Below are 22,139 nucleotides of genomic sequence, written 5' to 3' on the forward strand. Positions count from 1 at the left end.
CAAGCAGACAACCTTGTGTTCACATGGTTGGTCCAAAATCTGGGACAAAAAATTGTCAATCGAGTATCATAATATCCAACAGCAAAGGAGGTTTGGGATATTCTAGCAATCACATATGCTAGCGGCGGTGATACCATACAAGTATACGATCTTTATAGGAGAGCAATTACAATGAAACAAAAGGAAGAATCACTAGAGGAAGTATGGGCTACCCTCAAAGACCTATGGGTGTCCATAGATCAGAAGAAACCAAATCGGATGATCGATCTGAGAGATATCAAAATGCACGATCAAGATGTACAAGAACAGAGATTATATCAATTCATGAGTGCGTTGAATGACCAATATGAAACTGTAAAGAGGGAAATACTGAGGAATGAACCACTTCTCTCAGTAGAAACGGCGTACGCCTCACTTCGAAAAGAAGAGGCCCGATTGTCCGTCCTTCGACAGGGAAATACCAACGAGAAGGTGGCCTCGCATGGAATAGGTGCCGGATTGGCCGCCCGACGCCCACCGGGAAACCAGCGACAGAATTACCAGGGCGGCATAAGAGGCAAATGTGGTGGAAACTGGAACAGGCGAACTAAGAAAGACAAGTTCAAGTTGGTCTGCTCCCAAGCGGATGTCACAGTCACGGGAAACGGACGAGAAGCCGTCGCCACCATCGGAGGCAACTCAGGAGGAGCTGCTACTGTCCGAGGCGGCGGGCTACAACCGGTGGGCGAGGGTACAAGGACTAGAAATGCCTTGGTCGGAATTTCAACAGAGAAGGCTTCATCTTCGACAGAGGCGACGCAAATGGAGTGGGATGGTAAGTTAGGGTTAGGTAAAGAGAGTTTAACCCTAGAGCCTCCAACTTCCACCCAATTGAATTTAGACCCCAAAAACTCTCCTAAATTCCGCCCAGTACCCCATCCAAACAATTCCTATGATGCCCACCTAAAACCCAAATATTCCAAAACCGACCCCAGAAAGCCCAAACACCCGAAAACAGCCCCCATACTTTGTCAAAATTCTTTTCAGCTCCTCGAAAAAATGCCCAATTCATATGCCATGTGTACATCGTCACTCGGTAAAAGTAAGAACTGGATTTTTGATTGTGGAGCCACTGACACAACGACCTATGATGCATCAGATATTACTAATATGCACGATGCACCACAGAATTACATCCAAACGTCGAGTGGAGAGTTAACCGAAGTGAAAGGGGCGGGAACTGTGAAAATTTCACCATCCTTAACATTGTCAAACTGTTTATTTATTACGTCCCTATCTCACAAATTGCTTTCCATAAGCCATGTTACCAAGGAATTAAACTGCACGCTTATAATGCAACCGCACTTTTGTCTTTTATAGGATATCAGAACAGGGCGGATAATTGGACATGGCACTAAGAGGGACGGTCTGTACTACGTTGATGAGATAGCTCAATCCGGAACCGCTATGTTGACTCACGGATCTACGGAAAGGGAGGCTTGGCTTTGGCATCGCAGATTGGGGCATCCATCCACGAGTTATCTAAAAATATTTTTTCCTAAGTTTTATCTAGATTTAAATTGTGAGACTTGTTCATTGGCCAAAAGTCATAGACATTCCTACAAATTGAATAATACTCTTGTTGGTTCACTTTTTGATCTTATTCATTCTGATGTGTGAGGTCCATCACCAGTTATTGGGGGTCAAGGTCTTAGATATTTTCTTATTTCCGTGGGTGATTGCACTCGTATGACGTGGGTATATTTTCTGAAACAAAAAAGTGAGGTTTTTGATAACTTTGTTCATTTCTTTAAGAAAATACAAACTCAATTTCAGAAAACTATCAAAGTCTTCCGGTCTGACAATGGGGGGAATTTTTTAATTCCACTATGAAAGACTTCTTCCTTGAAAATGACCTAGTTCACCAAACAACTTGTCCATACACTCCCGAACAGAACGACGTCTCCGAAAGATGAAACCGTACCATTTTAGAAATGGCTCGTGCCATGCTCATTGATTCTCATACTCCCCGAAAATTCTGGCATGTGGTTGTTGCCACATCAGTCTACCTAGTCAACCGTCTCCCAACCAGTACCCTAAATCTCCAAACTCAGAGCTCTCTCAACCCATACGCAAATTCCTTTGCCATTAACCCTTCGCCCCGAATATTTGGTTGTTCAGTTTTCGTCCATATACCTAAACATGAGAGAGATAAACTATCCGCATGTGCGGTCAAGTGTGTTCTTATTAGTGGTAATATATTTTCAATTATTACACTCATAAAACCTACAAGTAAATGAAAGGGGTTTATAATTGAGGCCAACAGTATATCCATGAAATAGAACTTGTATAGTCGTATATATAAAATAAGAAGACAGTGTTAGAAGTTCATAGGTAGTGCAGTAGTCGTCGCTGACAATGAATGATAAATGGGAACTATAAATGAACCCATGCCCAAGGGCGGAGGTATCACTCCATAGAATTCGTGACAACTCCAAATACTGAATTTAATGAAAATTTTAACTTTGATCTGCCAATATAGAACACAATAGTTTCATAGATGATGAATTTGGGCAACATTTATCTTTCATAGTTAAAAGAATCGTTCAAAGTATTTAAAAAATTATAATCATTATCGTATAGTAGTGAATTGTATACTATTCCAAACATATTATCAATAAATAAATTAGAAATGCATGAACGAAATTAATAACAGCATTCCAGTTGTGGGTAGCATTGATCATAATTGGGCTGGACTTTACCATTTAAATCGTAGATGTACAAAAGCCCGTCACCAAACAATGATGTTTAACAATTTATGCCTTTTATTCGACATCTTAGGTGGGCAGTAATTCAATACTTGCATGGCATCATGTCATAATCTATTATGGGATTAAGTTATGAAATTATTTAGTTAAATGAGATGATATGACTTATTATCCTCTAGGTTGAACATATTTAATTACAGTACCAAACATGCCCTGCATGTTTTATTAGTAGTTAATCTATTTTGATTAATATGTCTATAGACTATAATTGCATGGTCTTACAAATTTTGACATGTGAAACGATTTCACGCAACACTATCCTATGATTTTAGTGATAGGTTTTTGAATAACTTGTAGAACTAATATATAGGGAGTAATATTTTTGAGCAAGTTTCTCGATAACGTGCAATTAGATTGTACTCTATCACTTTGAAATCGACTGTTTCAAATCAATCATCCAATCCCGTCCGTCCAAATTTTACACACTAACCTCTTATTAACAATCACGAAAATCTGAGACAAATTAAGCAAAATTATTTATGGACAAAAAATCACATTCTTAAAAAAAAGCAGAAGTAAATCAAGAAATACGACTTAAACCCGCAATGCACAATCTCGTCATTTTTAATAGTAAAAGTCCACAAAATCATCAGTCAAGAATAAATATTTATTACACATACACGCATTGATACGTAATCAAAATGCGATTAATGCGTATATATTTATTGGTGAAAACGCGTTCAGCAGTTAATACCACAATAAAGTACACTAATTTGCCTATTTATCACCAAACAAACATAATTATTCTATATAATTGGAAGGTACTTAGTTAAGCATGTTAAAAAAGGATCTGTAGTACTAATAAATAAATTATTAAAATACAATTTTGACAAAAAAAAACCCCCCACACATTTTGGTCAATTTCAAGTCAATTATGTAAATTTTAAAATGACGCATTATATTAGTTTGATGTTTTTCCAATTATCCTCCCATAATTACATATTTTTGAGGAAACTATATATGAATTGACAAATTGAGTCATACAATAAATACACCTAGCAAGCCGAATTTTTTTGTCATAGGACAATTAAGAAAAAAATATTAAAATTATGAACTTAACAAGAAATTGTGGATTTTCAATAATATGGATTAATAAATTACCATTGCTCTTGCTCCCTCCCTCTGTCTACACTACACTCACTTCCGTCTCTGCTTTGCACCTACTCTCAACGAGATCTTCACTCCCTTCATTTCTCTAACTACCAATTTTTCTCTCTCTAAGCTTTTCATGCGCTCTGTTTGAGCGAGAAAGCATCGACAAATGGCGGCACATGCGTTTAATCCTCGCTTCTCTATCTAGATACAAAGAGATAAAGCAGGATGGAGAAGAGACAAGGCTTCTTTTCGGCTCTGAAAGAGGAGGTGGCGCGCGGATTATCTCCGGCGAGGTCTCTGGCCCGGGTCGCTTCGCCAATGTCGGGCATTTTTTGTCGGAAGAAGGTCGGCGCGAGTAATCCTGAGCCGCTAATTGCGAGATCGAGCAGCCTGAGGCCGGCCGGGGAGGCTCTGGCGCCGCTGATGGAGGGCCCGGATCCGAATGGAGCGGACATTATCGGGTCGAAGCGTGCGGGATCGGGGCTGGGGCAGTGGGTCCGGGGCCAGCTCAGCCGCAATCCTTCGCTTCCCGCCGTTAGTGAGAGTGGGGGTGGGAATAAGGCGTCTGATTTGAGGCTTCTGCTTGGGGTTATGGGTGCGCCACTCGCGCCGGTGCACGTTAGCACCATTGATCCTTTGCCTCACCTCAGTGTTAAAGACACTCCAATTGTATGATCTCTCTCTCTCAATAACCATTATTAGCTACTTTTCCTGCTTTCTCTGTGGCCAATTTTGCTTGAGATGTTGATTCCTTTTTAATGATGAAGAACTAGGGTTATAGTTTCAATTTGATTTTTAGAATGCGTTTATTATATCTCTCTCTATTAACTAGTAAAATTTATCATATGTGCTAAGAAAATGTACCTTGCAAAACACAGATTTGACTTGATTTGATTTCATTGTTTTCAATTGAAGAGATGGTGAATGGACTTGTGTAATCATTTAATTGTAATTTTGCAGGAGACTTGTTCAGCACAGTACATTTTGCAGCAATACACAGCAGCTTCAGGAGGGCACAAGACTCATAGCTTGATCAAGAATGCTTACACGCTAGGGAAGGTAAAGATGATTGCCTCGGAGTTCGAGAGCGCGACGAAGGTGGTGAAGAACAGGAATGCCGGGAGAGCCCCTGAGTCGGGCAGCTTCGTCCTCTGGCAGATGAATCCGGATATGTGGTACGTGGAGCTGGCAGTTGGGGGGAGCAAAGTTCACGCTGGAAGCAACGGGAAGCTCGTGTGGAGGCGCACTCCCTGGCTCGGTGCACACACTGCAAAAGGCCCTGTTAGGCCCCTGCGCCGCGCCCTTCAAGTCTGTGCATTTCACACTTTCAAAATTGATCCTTCAAACTTCACTGTGGTTGTAGTGATGGTTTTGTTTTATCTGTGCAGGGGCTTGATCCGTGGACCACGGCTGTTATGTTTGCGAATGCAGTGTGCATTGGGGAGAAGAGTGTGAACGGGGAGGAGTGCTTCATCCTCAAGGTCACTGCTGATCAGCGCACGCTCAAGGGGAGGAGCGAAGGGCCAGCTGAGATCATCAGACACGTACTGTTCGGGTACTTCAGCCAGAGGACAGGGCTGCTCGTGCAGATGGAGGACTCCCATCTCACGCGCATCCAGTCCAATGGCGGGGAGGCTGTGTACTGGGAGACCACCACCAACTCGTACATGGATGACTACCGGTCCATTGAAGGAGTCATGGTTGCTCACTCGGGCCACTCTGTGGTCACCCTTTACAGGTTTGGGGAGAGGGCGATGAGTCATACCAAGACCAGGATGGAGGAGGCTTGGACAATTGAGGAGGTGGCTTTCAATGTTCCGGGGCTCTCGGTGGACTGCTTCATCCCACCGGCTGAGCTCAGGTCGGCCGAGGAAGACATGGGAAGTGTAGTGTGGAAGGTAGAATATTGATGAAGAGTGGAAGCAGCTTGCATCAAATGTCTATGTATATATATATGAGTAGGCTGTTTTTGCTATACTAACACGGCCTAAGTAGTAAACAAGGCTGAGTTTGACAATGGTGATGTTTTAAGATGGAGGAAAGGAATTAAGGTGTTGTAATTTTATTATATCAATATTGCAGAATGAATGAAACCCATCTTGAATATTGGAGTTTTGTTGGTTTATAAGTTGGTTTTTTATTGGATTCTCTTTCAAGCTTCCCAAGAACTAAAGGGATGTGATAGAACTTAATGGACAACACAAAATAAAAATGTGGTAGTTGAGCAAGGTGACAGCAATATTATAATTTCTCAAGTGTTTGCTAACTTTTCAAAATATTTGAAAAAAGGGTAGACTTTTTGAAGATTTGATTTGTTAACCGTTTGGGGTAGGAGTGATCCAACATCATTCGATTCAATCTTTAATTAAAATAATATGTGGCTGTGTTGGATTTAGTAATCACATGGTTTGAGGCAAATAAATAATCTTATTTGAACTATGATAGTTTGTATGAATGTTCAATTGTTCATATAAGCTCTGCCATGTGAGATATTTAGTCTTTTTTTGTTACGTCGCACCCTTCACAGACACAATAAGTACTACTACTATTACTACTATGTTGTGACTTTTAATTATTTTTTAGCTGGGATCATTTTTTAATTATTTTTTGGCTGGGATGATTTTTTTAATTATAAGCTTGATATGATAGTAATTGACAGAATAGATAAAGAATTGGGATAGATTTCATAGGCTCACATGCATAGTAGTAGTTAAATCAAATTTGAATACACTACTATAAACAAATGAGTCATGAAAGGGATTCAATTAAATATCACCAAAAGAAAAAACCTTCATATGAATGCTCAATCATTCTTATCCTTTTTTCTCTTGTTAGAATTTTCTTCTAATTAGGTGGTTTTGTTAGTTTGTTTCCTTAAAAGATGTATGTCTGCTTTTCTTAATCTTCTAATAAAAGTTGTAACGCATTGGTCCCATTGTGAACGTGAGGAAGCTTCGTCTTTATTATGGAGTCCCAAAAGGTCAGATTTCCCAATAATTGAGGAAGAATATATTGTAAGATTCCACCAGCTAATTTAACTACTTTAATTATTAGCGTTTTCCCCATGTTAGAAGACGGATGGGTCCCGTCCCGTCCCGTAATATCTTAGAGCAATTAACGGGTGTTGAATCTTTTACAAAACCATTGTGTTGCCCATGGAGATTATATGTTTGTTTTATCTTTTCTACTCCTCGATGGAGATTATATTGTGGCTTGCTTTACTATTTATCAAAAAAGAAGATATTATAGGCTAGGCAACCAGCAATTTTTAGTTTTTAGTATGGAAGTTGTACTTCTATTGATTTTCAAGCAGGTCCTTACGCACTTCTTCTGTCTCAACTTAGTTGACTCGTATTCTTTATTTGTGATGTTTTAATTAAGTCGAGTTATTTCTTTTTGATAAAAAAATAAATATTAATTTCTTAATTTATGTGTCAAAAAAATATCTCAACTTAATTGGGACGGAATGAGAAATTATTTTCATTTATTTTTTGGTAACAGTTTTTCTGCTATTGCAAATTTGCCATCGAAGGATATACTAGTGTGACATGATTATGGTGGTGAGGTTACGTTCGCTTGATGATGATGAGGGACCTCAAAATTCTTTTGTTTTTACACTTCCATTTGTCTCGCATAGTCGTATTAGAGTCCAATTTTCTCTATAATTATACTTAATCATATTGAAGAGCTTTGTAAATATATTAATTTTATTTATAATTTTATTATCATAGTGGTTTTATTACTCCCCCGTTCTTTAAAAATCGAAACTTTCTATTTTGCAAAATTTCTCACTTTAATGATGTAAGATCTATTTTTCACCAACACATTTTTATTTCTATCTCTCTTACAATATTAATTTTGCATTAAAATTCTTACTCCTATTATTTTAAAACTTTCTACTTTTAGGAGACTGCTGTTTTTTTACGAGAGAAGATCTCCTAGAGCTTGACATAAATATTTGACAAATGAAGATCCTATCTCCTTTATTTTTTTGTCCTATGTGTGAAAAATTGTCGGTAGAGGCTATTAAGTTGGTTATTGTATCACAATTCTACTTTACCCATTAGTATATTTTGATATTATGAGCCCTTAAGCAAATCTCTATCAAATATACAATCGTGAAAACCTTCTTATTGCGTTACATCACTTAGATGGGTAAATAATATTACATGCTTTAAACTATCTCTGAACTTTAAACTGAGATGTGACCAATTAAAACACGGAAGAAGACGCATATCGATAGAAATTCATGCATTTCATTTAAAACTAATTGGTGATAGGAGGAGTGGCCCATGAGATTTATATACTAGTTCAGTTTTCTCTTGACATCAATGTGGGATAGTTATATATTATTTTTTTAATTTTAATTTTAATTGTCAACACATTCCCTTAAACCCTTCAAGGTAAACCTTTGAGGATTTGGACTTTTTTCTTATCGATTGGACGATTGGCCAATATTTTTCCCGGTCAGTTGGACCATTTTTTCAGTTTCTGCCCAGATATACGGCTGTATCAGTTAATTTTAGCCCACAATCGGTGACTCATTCTGATACCATGATAGAAATCCATGTATTGTATCCTAAAACCAATTGGTGATTGGAGGAGTGGCTCATGGGATTTATATAGTACTCCACTTACTAGTTTCTCGGATGGAGGGAGTCGGATGGAGGGAGTAGTATTTTTTTTGTTTCAATTACCAGTAGATATGATATTGATGTCAATTGTGAGAATTGAGATACAAAATTCTAGCAATAAATATTTTATCATAAAATTCTAGCAATAAATATTAGGCCCATTAATAAATTAGAAGTAAATAGACGACAAGCTATTGGACCAGGGCCCATCTATCACCGTAACTGCCAACTACCCATATACAGATTTATTACTTACTCCAGTATTTATTATACTCCTATTTATTTTTGTAGTTAAGAGAAATGAAATATGCACATTGGATATTTTTTGATTTTATAAAACAAATAATTAGTCTATATATCTACTACATCCATGTGAATTTACGTTTAAATATGAATTGGGAAAATCCATTAAAAACAATATAAGCAATAATAAAATCAATTTAAATAATAATGGAGGCAATTTTGTTATCATCATTAATTTGAATTAAATTATTCGGTTTTTGCTTAAAAAATGAGTAAAACAAAACGATTTGAAAAATGAAACCGGATAAGGAAGCTGGACGGCCCGTCCGGGTTCGGGTTCGGGTTCGAGTTCGGGTTCGGGTCCGGGTCCCCAATCAAATTATATCTGAGATAAACTCCAACCGAAACCCTTTTGACACACTTTTTTTTGAAGTCTTATCTTCTTCAGTCGCAGTCGTTTCAGAACTTGCAATTTCGGTAGCTGAATATCGAAATCTACAAAATGGCGGTGTCTTCAGGCGTCTTCTCGAGTTTCTTCGTGGCGCAACCGGCGTCTTTCGTCAAGGCGTCTCCCGTCGCCGTCGTCATGCGCGCGCCGGCTAAGCTTCCTCTGCGCGCGCTTTCTATCACCGCGGCGTCGAAACAGGCGACGGAGACTGAGACGAAGAAGCGGGATCCGAGGGGAATTATGAAGCCGCGGAGAGTGTCGCCGGAAATGCAGGCGTTCCTCGGCGGCGTGGCTGAGATTCCCCGCACTCAAGCACTTAAAGAGATTTGGGCTTACATCAAGGCGCAAAACCTTCAGGTATGTCTATTTGGATTAAACCACTATAATTTCTCGATTTTCTCTAATTCTGTTAATCAAAGTTTATCTTATCTCTTAGTATTTGGTATTGATGTTGATATTGATAGAGTGGAATGTTCTAGAAACATTAGTACTCTGTTTCTGTGTGTGTGTTTTATAGTGATTGTAAGATATGTATTTGTTGCTAACCTTCATATAATATGCATTTTAGGGTGAAGTATATGTATATGCTAATGTGTTTGTTGAATTCAATCTGGCATGAAGCTTAATGTCTGATTATAATATTTGTTTGACATACTTAAGCTTGAAATTTTATGTTGTTGGTTATCCGTTTGAAGGGGCTTCTGTTTTGTTCTGCCTAGTTTGTGCTTAACTATTGATATTATGCACATGATTTGATTCTCTTATCTTATTCTTATGATTTCTATATTTATATATTCAACCACTGTGCTCAAAAGTTTTATAGTTGAAAAATGTAAATTATGTGATGCAATATCATCATCACATTCACATATTGTGTGTGGTGTTGCTAGTAGTAGTTGTTGTGGTGGTTCTTGGAGAAGTTTCACGCACGACCCGCCACGCCATTGCAAGGCGTGTTTACCTTTTAAAGTGTGGGCCGAAGCTGGCAGAGAAACTTCTTATGTGAACTTTGCTTTATTACCAACTGTTTTCTGTTCTGTGTTTGTCTGCTCATATAGATGTCAAACTACATCCATTAAAAAAAATACTTGATCAGTAGCCGCAGTTAGTGGCTATGCTACTATTTGGCTTTGAGTTTCTGGGGGTGGCTTGGTTATTTTATGCACTTAGTGAGGGGGAGTCTTGTATGAGGCCGTCTTACTTCAAAATCCATCACACAAGTCGCAAGTTTTTGCTACTTTGTTATGTTAGCTATAGGATGTATCTGATGTACAAGGGCAATAGTTAACTATAGTCAATTTATATGGTAAAAGAACTCAAATAGTTTGTTGAGCTTAAATTATACTCCTAGCTATCAAAATTAAGTTTTTATTGATTATTTTGTGTGACAGTCATAAATTGTGTATTTTGTATACTAAAAGAGGGGAGACTTGCGTTTGGACTTCTCAAGTCTGATGTGATTGGCTTGATTTTATATGTAAGTTAGTGTCTTTGCATCGCATTGGAGGATTTTTAATTGAGGGTTTACAGAATATGAATCAGATTGTTGAAAATGGAGTGCTAACTGAATGTGAACCCCTATATTTTTGCCTATAAAAGAATTCCCCATCAAGTGTTTCTTACATATACTAGTCAATAATGATTTTGTGTTTCTCATGATTTTAGGACCCGGCCAACAAGAAGGTGATCATCTGTGACGAGAACCTGAAAACGATTTTTGTTGGGAAGGATCGCGTTGGGTTTCTTGAGATTGCCGGGTTGATCAGCCCTCACTTTCTCAAGTGAGGAGACACTCATGCATCTTACTAGTAGTATGTAAATCAAGTGTTATGTTGGTTGATGTTATCGTACTAGGAAACACTAGCAAACACAAGCTCTTATTTTACACTAGATCCTTACGCCTAGTGGTGTAATTTTGCCTTTTGGATCATGCAAACGTCTGAATTCTTGATATTTCAAGCTTTTGCCGTTCATCTTTCATTCTATGATTTGTTTTGTTTATGTTTGCCGTGGAAAGAAATGGTGAATGGTGAAACTAGCTTCTATAAACAGACTTTTTGTTGCAGATTGGAACGAAAACATGAACTGAATGCAGCATTTCATATTACTTAGGATGTTGATTTCTACTAGAGTGTTAGAGCTTGGACAGCAGCAGTGCCAGTTCCTCGTCGGAAACCTCAACTTCGACGCACTTCCGAGTCGAGGCTGCAAGCCTTGCAGCTAGTTGATGCTTACACTAAAAGTAGTAACAATTTGTAAGCTTCTATGAACTAGTAGTAGAAGTAGTAGAGAAACAACGTAGATACTCACACAGAGCTCTTCCCCTCTGTTGATAACATCATAGAAGAATGAATAGCAACTACAATAGTGTTCCGGGAAGCAAAGATATTCCTCTTTCTTCCTCGATTCTCCTACAACCTGAAAATAACACACATTACTAAAAATTTGAGTGAACTTATACCCCTTGTCGTCCGGTAATAAATGTCTCATTTTCCTTTACAGTTTTCGTGCCATTACATGTCCCATTTACTTTTTACTATTTCTCGCATTCTACTAAGTCACGTCGGCTAACCTTCAGCTAACTTCGTACATATACAATGCTTTACATTATTTAAACCTCGTGTCGAGCCAAAGAGGGACACATAATGTCAGCAGGGGGAAGTATTTCAAATATGGCTATTAGTGACAAATACTTATACACCATGAACAATGCCTAAAATCAGATAGATATTGTAGGCCTAAATCCTAATAAAAGGCCCCAACTTATTCACAAAAGAGAGATAGAGAGAGATTACCTGAAAGATGGATCGGCCACTGGGCTGACCAGAAACCCTCTTTACTCCGCCTTGATCAAAAATCCTGGTTGCTCTCTCAAAATTCTTACCGAATATAAAATGCAATCTGTAGGGGAATCAAATAAATGAGCCATAAAGAATTAATTGATGAAAGTGAAGCAGCAATACCAATACCCACGTTGATAGCTGATCATCGCTCACTGTTCAACAAATATAACCAAAAATGTCATAAAAATATAATGGAAACAGTTAGCGAAGGGACTAACAAATTTGATCGATTGAACTAGTTTTTGAACCTGAATGAGTTGCTTCAATCTCTTGCCAAATAGATTCCGCTACCAAATTAGAAATGCTCATCTCCTATTTTCGCCAACAAATTCTCAGGAAAACAGTGTTTTGAATTGAGATTGCAATGAAAAAGAATTGTGGGACATGTTTTTAAAAAGTGCTTTGGGCCTTAACTTAATTATATAGGTCCATTGGGCCGTAAGTAACAAGTGGTGGTACATTGGCATTGGCAATATAAGGATGTATTCATATCATTACTCTAAATATTACTTAAAAATTACACAAATCTGAACCCCTCATTTTTGTTATTTAAGGGTCGAGATTGGAGGCTTCCCATTTAATTTAATTCATTAAAAATAAGCAAAAGGTTAAATTAGGAACTAGATTATGTTACGGTTATTTTATACCCATGATTCTCTCCCACCTTGGACGTGTATCTCTGGATATTGTTTTCTGATTTCGTTCCCAGCAATAATCGCAATCCTTGATAACAATCTTCACGCAAGACGACGATCTTCATATGTAATAATGGAGTGCTCATTTCAGTTGGAAGAAGAAGAGAAGAAGAAGGAAGCTCGGCTTTGAGCTCGGCTTTGAGTTCGGCTTTGAGCCGAGAAGACAGTTGGTCTTGAGCCGAGAAGCAAAGGAGTTCGGCTTGTGTACCGAGAAAGGAGTTCGGTTTGTGAACCGAGAAGGGAGCTCGGTTGTGAGCCGAAGAGAGTGCTCGGTTGTGAGCCGAAAAGAAAGTTCGGTCTTGAGTCAAGAATAGAGTTCGTCTTGAGCCGAGAAAGAAGAAGCAACAGTTCGGTCTTGAACCGAGAAGGAATTTCGGCCTAGAGAAACTAGCCGTTGGAGCAGCAGTTAGTTAGCCGAGATGTAGCAGTTATTCTTCTTGCTTTCTTGATTCTTCTTGTAGTTAGTTAGTAGCAGTTGCTACTTGATTGTAGAGCTTTAAATAGCTCAAAACCATGTACGTAGTGAGTAGTGAAAATCAATAAAGAGTTTTCAAGTTTTCTCTCCAAGATTACCATCTTCGATACTCTAAGTGTGAGTGTGTGTTCTTCTGCATTGTGAGTTATCATACAACTGTGAGTGTGTGTGTGATTCACCTGAGTGTGTGAAAGTCTTGTGCGTATTGAATCCCAACAAGTGGCGCCGTCTGTGGGAAGGGGATATTGAAGCTGATTTGCAGAGGATCAAACGGTTTCATAGATGGCAGCAAGGCTTGATGCAGAAAAGTTCACAGGCAAGAATGATTATAGCCTGTGGAAGATGAAGATGAAGGCGGTCTTGATTCAACAAGGCTTGGCCGCAGTTCTTGCAAATACAGAAGAGAAAGGAAAGGCTCCAATGCTTGATGATAAAGCTCAGGCAAAGATGGAGGAGATGCAGCTCAAGGCACATTCTGCAGTGATTCTGTGCCTTGGAGATAAGGTCTTGAGGGAAGTTCAAGAAGCCAAGACTGCGGTGGAGATCTTGAACAGGTTAGATGAAGTTTACCTGGCAAAATCTTTGGCTAACCGGCTGTATCTCAAGAAGAGGCTCTATGCCTATAGTTTTTCTGGTGAAAAATCTATCATAGAGCAGTTGGAGGAGTTCAATAAGATCATTGATGATCTGGGCTCTGTGGATGTTAAAATTTCAGATGAAGACAAGGCCATTCTTACATTGAATGCCTTGCCTAGCTCGTATGACCAGTTGAGTGATGCAATTATCTATGGCAGAGATAAGCCTATCACCTATGCAGAAGTCTACTCGGCCTTGATGGCTAAGGAACTCCAGAAGACTACCAGCAGAGGCTCTGCAAGCTCCAATGTTCAAGCTGCAGAGGCCTTGAATGTGAAGAAGTTCAAAAAGCAGAACTTCAAGAAAAAGTTTGAGGGCTCTAAACCCTCAAGTTCTGATGCTCAGAAGGAAACCAGAGCATGTTTTTGGTGCAAGAAACCAGGGCACTTGAAGAAGGACTGCCATGCCTGGAAGAGAAAACTAGCCTCTGAGGGCCACAACACTTCTGATTGTGTAGAGAGAACTGATCCCCCTGCTCAACTCATGAATGTCAGTGATAATGGGATCAGTCACAGGTGGATAATGGACTCAGGGTGCAGCTTCCATATGTGCCCCAACAAATCTTGGTTTCATGATCTTCAGGAAGCATCAGGGACTGTAGTTCTTGGAAATAACCATGTGTGTCAGATCAAAGGGATAGGGAAAGTGAAGCTAAGTTTGCAAGATGGCTCTATAAAGATCCTAACTGGGGTGAGGTATATTCCGGAAGTGAAAAGAAATCTCATCTCATTGGGAATGCTGGAGGAGAAAGGGTTCACCATATTGATGAGTCAGGGAAAGATGCTTGTGAAATCTGGGAATGCAGTGATGATGGAGGCTGACAGAGAGCACATTCTCTATTATCTGAAGGCTAAGGCTGTTGATGGAGAAAGCAATGCAGTGTCAGATGATTCCATAATGCTATGGCACAAGAGATTGGGCCATCCAGCAGAAGGAAGCTTGAAAGAACTCATCAAGAAGGGCCTGATCTCTGGAGATTTCAACAAGATGGACCCCTGTGAGCAGTGTATACTTGGAAAAGCAAAGAAGGCACCCTATCCTACAGGTATTCACTCTTCTACAGCCCCATTAGACTACATACATAGTGATCTCTGGGGCCCTTCACCTGTAAGCTCAATTGGTGGTGGGAAATACTACCTTGCTATTATTGATGACTACACTAGGAAACTGTGGGTGTACATACTGAAAGAAAAATCAGAGACATTCACAAAATTCAAGATATGGTGTAAAGAGGTGGAGCTAGAGAAGGGAAGGAGTGTTAAATGCCTAAGAACTGACAATGGCTTGGAATTCTTGTCTACTGAGTTTGATCTGTTTTGCAAAGAGAAGGGTATGAAGAGGCACCGCACTGTTCCTGGTAACCCCCAGCAAAATGGTGTTGTGGAGAGGATGAATAGGACTATCCTAGAGAGAGTAAGGTGCTTGTTACTCAGTTCTGGTCTGAGCAACAGATTTTGGGGAGAGGCTGTGTATACAGCAGCCTATCTCATCAATAAGTGTCCATCTACTGCCCTTAAGTCTGAGACTCCTGATTACATGTGGTATGGAGCCCATAGTGACTACTCAAAATACAAGGTGTTTGGGTGCGCAGCCTATGCTCATGCTAGGCAAAGTAAGCTTGAGGCTAGGGCTCTGAAATGCATATTGCTGGGGTATCAGAGGGGTGTTAAGGGGTATAGGCTCTGGTGCATTGAGCCTGGTAGGCAGAAGGTGGTGGTGAGTAGGGATGTTGTGTTCTTGGAGGATCAGATGCCATACTTAAAAAGGAAGCTGGACTCCAATGAAGTTGAGAGTGATTTCCTCAAGGTGGAGCCAGTGGGACTTTGCCAAGGAGCAGGTGGAGCCTCTGACTCAGAAAGTGAGTCTGAACCAGAGGATGATGGTGCTCTAGCTCGAGGTAGAAAAATTGATGAGCCTACAGCAGATTCTGCCAGAGAGTACCAGATAGCAAGAGATAGAGGCAGAAGAAATACAAGACCACCTGAAAGGTTTTCTGATGTGGTCTACTATGCACTTTGTGCTGCTGAGAGCATTGATATTGCAGATCCTCTCACATATAAAGAAGCCATGAAGAGTAAAGACAGAGAAAGGTGGATTGAAGCCATGAATGAGGAAATGGAATCTTTACTCAAGAACAAAACATGGATTTTGGTGGATAAATCCAGACTGACTACAGATGGAAAAGAAAGGAGGCTGATCAGTTGTAAGTGGTTGTTTAAGAAAAAGATTGAGACCACTGATAAAGATAGAATCAGATTCAAGGCAAGGCTGGTGGCTAGGGGCTTCACACAGCAAGAAGGAATTGATTTCAATGAAGTATTTGCTCCAGTTGTTAAGCACACTTCGATTAGGATCTTGTTGGCAGTTGTGAACCAGCTAGACTGGGAGCTACAACAGCTTGATGTGAAGACAGCCTTCCTCAATGGGGATCTAGAGGAGACTATCTTTATGGAACAGCCAGAGGGCTATGTGAAGACTGGAGAAGAAGGCAAGGTGTGCCTGTTACAGAAAAGTCTTTATGGACTTAAGCAAAGTCCTAGACAGTGGAATAAGAAGTTTGATGCACAGATGAAGAAGATTGGCTTCTCCAAGTCAGAATATGATGATTGTATTTACATCAAGAAGGCAGGCAGGACTCCCATTGCCTACCTATTACTCTATGTGGATGATATGCTACTTGCAGGCCCTTCTATGACAGAAATTCAGAAAGTTAAACATGATCTGAAGTCGAGCTTTGAAATGAAGGATCTAGGAGAGTCAAGGAAGATCCTAGGCATACATATTCAGAGAGATAGAGGCTGCAAGAAGCTGTGGATGCTGCAAACTGATTATATTGACAAAGTTATGCAGAGATTCAGAATGGAGAATGCTAAACCTGCCTCAACACCCTTGTCCCAGAGTTTCAGATTATCAAAGGAACAAGCTCCTAAAACTAAGCAAGAGGCTGATGAGATGGAGGCTATCCCTTATGCTAGTGTTGTTGGGAGTATCATGTACACTATGATTTGTACAAGACCAGATCTTGCTCATGCTATCTCAGTGACTAGCAGATACATGGCAGACCCGGGGAAGGAGCATTGGAATGCTCTTAAATGGATATTGAGGTACATGAAGTCAACTAAGGACTGGGGGATTGTGTTCAATGGCTGGGAAGGTGGATCTGAGGAGGTTGTGCAGGGGTATTGTGATGCAGACTATGCTGCAAATCTGGACACCAGAAAGTCTCAAACAGGTTATTTGTTCACCATGTTTGGAACTGTGATCAGTTGGAAATCAGGTCTGCAGAGTGTAGTTGCTCTCTCAACTACAGAATCAGAGTATATAGCTCTCACTGCAGCTGTACAGGAGAGCTTTTGGATCCAGGGAGTGATTTCTGATTTTGGTTTTGACCAAGAAACAATGGTGATTCATTGTGACAGCAGCTCAGCTATATGCTTGGCTAAACATCCGGGTTTCCATGAAAGGAGCAAGCATATAGACATAAAGTTGCACTTTATTAGAGATGAGATTGAAAGGGGAAGGGTGAAGGTGGTTAAGATTAACACCTTGCACAATCCGGCAGATATGCTAACTAAATCTCTAAGTAGAGACAAGTTTGATCATTGCAAGAAGTTGATCAATGTTTGTGCGAGAACTGAGATGAGCCCTCAGGTGGAGAATTGTAATAATGGAGTGCTCATTTCAGTTGGAAGAAGAAGAGAAGAAGAAGGAAGCTCGGCTTTGAGCTCGGCTTTGAGTTCGGCTTTGAGCCGAGAAGACAGTTGGTCTTGAGCCGAGAAGCAAAGGAGTTCGGCTTGTGTACCGAGAAAGGAGTTCGGTTTGTGAACCGAGAAGGGAGCTCGGTTGTGAGCCGAAGAGAGTGCTCGGTTGTGAGCCGAAAAGAAAGTTCGGTCTTGAGTCAAGAATAGAGTTCGTCTTGAGCCGAGAAAGAAGAAGCAACAGTTCGGTCTTGAACCGAGAAGGAAGTTCGGCCTAGAGAAACTAGCCGTTGGAGCAGCAGTTAGTTAGCCGAGATGTAGCAGTTATTCTTCTTGCTTTCTTGATTCTTCTTGTAGTTAGTTAGTAGCAGTTGCTACTTGATTGTAGAGCTTTAAATAGCTCAAAACCATGTACGTAGTGAGTAGTGAAAATCAATAAAGAGTTTTCAAGTTTTCTCTCCAAGATTACCATCTTCGATACTCTAAGTGTGAGTGTGTGTTCTTCTGCATTGTGAGTTATCATACAACTGTGAGTGTGTGTGTGATTCACCTGAGTGTGTGAAAGTCTTGTGCGTATTGAATCCCAACATCATACTATTTTTCGATTTGTCCTACAATCAACGCGTCGACGAGGATTTTTTTGTGTCGATGATGGAAGAAGGATATTGCGTTGTAGTATTATCAGTTTGTAGTCGTGATGAACTCCCCACCATTGTCATCGTTTTTTGCATCAGTTTGTAATTGTGCTTAACTCCTGTCAGTTGAGTTTTGTTTTTCATGTGATATGTCGAATCTGCAAGCATTGATGTACGACATGTCGAACTTAATGTACATTAGACAGCCACATCATTTTTCATCGTGTTTATCCCTTAATGTTGCATAGTTTTAGTTCCTTCAATGCCGGATGTTAACACTATTTCCCTAGGGTGTAGTAGTCCGCGGGGCTAGGGTGTAGTATCTATGCAGTCACGTATTGTAAGTAATGTACGTAATTCCAATGACAATGTATAGGAACAAAAAATGTAGCATTTCATAGCCATAATGTAGCATCGTTTTTTATCCCTGTAGCCCGGAAGTTAACACCATTTCCCTCAGGTTTAGTATTCCATGGGGCTAGGGTGTAGTTTCGATTCAGTGACATACTATTAGTAATGTAGGCTATACCAATAGTAATGTATATTACACTATAATGTAGCATTTCGTAGACATAATGTAGCATTTATTAGCCGCAATGTAGCATTGTTTTAGTTCCGCCAAGGCCTGAAGGTAGCACCATTTCCCTAGTGTTTAGTAGTCCATTGGGCTAGGGTGTAGTTTTGACTCAGTGACATACTATTAGTAATGTACGATATACCAACAGTAATGTATATTACTATCTAGTGTAGCATTTCATAGACATAATGTAGCATTTATTAGCCGTAATGTAGCATTGTTTGAGTTCCGTCAAGGCCTGAAGGTAACACCATTTCCATATGGTTTAGTAGTCTATGTGTGCTAGGGTGTAGTATCCACACATTCACATGCTGTAAGTAATGTACGATATTCGAATGATAATGTATATTACTATTTTCATATAATGTATATTGTTTGTTTTCTTGTTTGATGTGTTTTTTTATATGGGTTTTTGTGAAGGCCAACTGATCTCTCATTTATTGAAACAGTTTATGTTGTACCTCATTGCTTGAAGAATTGAAGCCCGTCGTTGGTCAGTGTTTCAAATCAGTAGATTTTGTCACTGCATTTTACGACGTGTATGCCCGCGCCGTTAGTTTTTGACACGCGCAAACAAGGCGTTAAAAAAGTGGATGGTCTTACATTATGCGACTTTAAATTTACATTACTATAGTTAAGCAGTAATTTTGCAGAAGTTATGTATTGTATAATTCAAGTACATTAGAAATTCTATTATGTTTGCCTTTTACATCCAATTTTGTAAATATTGTACATTATCATTCGAATATCGTACATTACTTACAACGTGTGAATGTGTGTTACATTATGGTGTCATATTGGAACAATACTACACCCTAGCCCCATCGACTAGTAAACCCTAGGGAAATGGTTTTACCTTCAGGCTTTGACGGAACTAAAACACTGCTACATTGTGGCTAAGAAATGTTGTTGTCATATACATTATTATTGGTACATCGTACATTATTATGCTACTTTAAATCTACATTACTATAGATAAGCAGTAATTATGCAGAAGTTATTTATTGTATAAAATTGTTGTCGTGGTTGCTTTTAAAGTGTAATAGTACATTAGTTTATGCTTATTGTACATTACTAACAACATTATTGTACATTACTATTGGTTCACGTACATCAATAACAGATTATTAACCCAAAACCAGTTATCACCGAAGCATCATACTTTCAATTAAAACAACATAAAAACCAACGTATTACCAACTATATTATGTCGCAAAATGAAGTTAGCCGGCCTTTCTTTCTAATGTCTCGTTGCATGGGTCTAGTTAACTGCAGCCCTCGTGTTGTGAGTACAAGTAAGCAATGTGCGCTGGTACTTAATCCTCAACATAGCCAAGCTCTTCAACCCTTTAATTGTGAGACCGCAATCCCATTCCTCCTATGATGCGCCAAAATATGTCTTCATATGCCGCATCAAATACACACCTGGCTTTAACTCATGTATAAGTATTCATTTATAATGTATCATTTGCAATATACTAATGTACACAATGTGATCAATAATGTTAAAATCAGTTTTTGACAATGTACTTCATACATTAAATAATGTATTAGATCATGATGAATAATGTTTTAATTAGGTTCTGTATATAAGTAGAAAATATCATGTACTACTAACTTTAAATGATGTACAATAGCAGAATGTTTGCCACTCATGTACAAGTTTTAATGTATAATGTATCACTTACAACATACTAATGTACATAATGTGATGAATGACATATACAACCCGACTGTAAAAACACCACTATGCCAACATCGTTTATTTTACCAAATCTGTGAAGGTTAATGTACATATATGATTGAATAATGTGGCAAAGCGTGATGTAAAGTTCTAAGAAGATGATGTAGCAGGTTTATCATACAAACATACAAATTTTACATGTACTAGTCAATGTAATTGATGTATCATAGAAGGGTGCTCTTAAATCATGTACAACTATGCATATATAATGTACGATTTACTCTACACTGATGTACATTAGAGATAACAATTGACATACAACAACAACAATCTCTAAAACCAGAAAAAAAAACACAAGCTTCATCTTATATTCGGACCCATCCTCATCAATGAACAAAAACTCCAAAAATTTACAAAATCAAACAAGGGAATTTTAGAGAAACATTAATTAACAGCCCCCAAAAAACAAATCACTACAAATATTCTCGGAATCCCCATTCGAATCATCGAAAAGCCCTCAACAAAATTAGATTACATTAGACATAACAATTGGTATAAAATAATGTACATAAAAAGTGAGACACAACTTCTTCAGGTCGAATTAAAATTGTAGCAAAACGATTGATTCTTCGTTTTGGTCCATACCTCGTCGTCGAGGTGAGAGAAAATTGGTGGTGGAAGTAAATCGACTGATTCTTCATTTTCTTCACCGTCAGAAACTCGTCGAGAAGAGAGAAGAAGGCGGCAGTTAGGGTTTTTGGAGAAACCGTGAGAGAGAGAAGAGGAGAAGAGAGGGTGGAAGTAATGGTGAGAGAGAGAGTGAGAGAGGAAATGAATAGTCGTTAAAATCAAATCCCTGATTTTTAGTACATGCAGTTTTTAAAAATGACACGCCTAAGGTATCCATATTGAGATTGCCCTTAATGTACGAAAAAACTAAACTAATGTACCACGTGTCTTTAAATCACAACCATTAGATCAGTAGATCCGAAGGATTAAATTAGTGCTATGTTTAAGACTTATGGGGCATTAGGACCTTAATGCTCTCCTGGCAATATATACGATATTTATCCTTGAAATTATCGACGAGTTTAATTACATTCCTTCGATACCAACTTCTTAAATACTAGTGTATACGGATGTATTTATCTATGATTGAATACAAAGAAGTTGTGAATATCCCTTCTTTTTTAATAGAGGGGTTTTATTTGTAAATAAAATTAATGATTTTTTTTTTGTAATTATCAAGGTATCCAACAGCAGGCTCAGTAACTATATCCCGTGACGATTTGTAAGCATCTCAATGTAAATCAAATTAATGATCTTTTTTTAATCAGTGTAATATTTCATATTTTACCCTCGTGAAGGAAACGAAGGTTCTTTGCAACTTGTAATGAAACAAAAAAAAAAGTAAATATGATGTATATAGTAGGAGTATATACTTATTTTAACATGAGTACATGAGATGTACATCAAGTACCAGTTTGTACTCTCAACTTAATAGAAAGAGCATGTCTATTTAGAACTGTGGGGACATCCATTAATTCAAGTAAACATGAGTTATTAGTTGGATGATAGTAATTAGATTAATTGAGTTTGGAGTGAACTGTGGGAACATCCATTAATTAAGTAAACAAGAGTTATTGGTTGGATGATAATTAGATTAATT

The 22,139-nt window shown here is 38.8% G+C and overlaps 3 protein-coding genes across 3 annotated transcripts; 2 read left to right on the forward strand and 1 right to left on the reverse strand.

Annotated features, from left to right (window-relative positions):
* The first annotated feature begins 3,916 nt into the window (after window positions 1–3,916).
* LOC121811144 lies at window positions 3,917–6,027 on the forward strand. The gene is made up of 3 exons (XM_042211941.1): window positions 3,917–4,571; window positions 4,863–5,210; window positions 5,291–6,027. Exons 1-3 carry the CDS (start codon window positions 4,128–4,130, stop codon window positions 5,810–5,812), a joined length of 1,314 nt encoding a protein of 437 aa, XP_042067875.1. The 5' UTR covers window positions 3,917–4,127; the 3' UTR covers window positions 5,813–6,027.
* A 3,156-nt stretch (window positions 6,028–9,183) lies between these two features.
* LOC121741237 (protein TRI1-like) lies at window positions 9,184–11,207 on the forward strand. Its single transcript, XM_042133948.1, has 2 exons — window positions 9,184–9,584; window positions 10,893–11,207. Exons 1-2 carry the CDS (start codon window positions 9,282–9,284, stop codon window positions 11,010–11,012), a joined length of 423 nt encoding a protein of 140 aa, XP_041989882.1. The 5' UTR covers window positions 9,184–9,281; the 3' UTR covers window positions 11,013–11,207.
* A 47-nt stretch (window positions 11,208–11,254) lies between these two features.
* LOC121741238 (zinc finger SWIM domain-containing protein 7-like) lies at window positions 11,255–12,443 on the reverse strand. The gene is made up of 5 exons (XM_042133949.1): window positions 12,319–12,443; window positions 12,201–12,222; window positions 12,023–12,128; window positions 11,538–11,645; window positions 11,255–11,463 (listed from the first exon to the last, which is right to left on the reverse strand). Exons 1-5 carry the CDS (start codon window positions 12,377–12,379, stop codon window positions 11,362–11,364), a joined length of 399 nt encoding a protein of 132 aa, XP_041989883.1. The 5' UTR covers window positions 12,380–12,443; the 3' UTR covers window positions 11,255–11,361.
* Window positions 12,444–22,139: the final 9,696 nt, after the last annotated feature.

This window comes from Salvia splendens, chromosome 7 (assembly GCF_004379255.2).
Source record: "Salvia splendens isolate huo1 chromosome 7, SspV2, whole genome shotgun sequence".
NCBI classification, from domain to species: domain Eukaryota; kingdom Viridiplantae; phylum Streptophyta; class Magnoliopsida; order Lamiales; family Lamiaceae; genus Salvia; species Salvia splendens.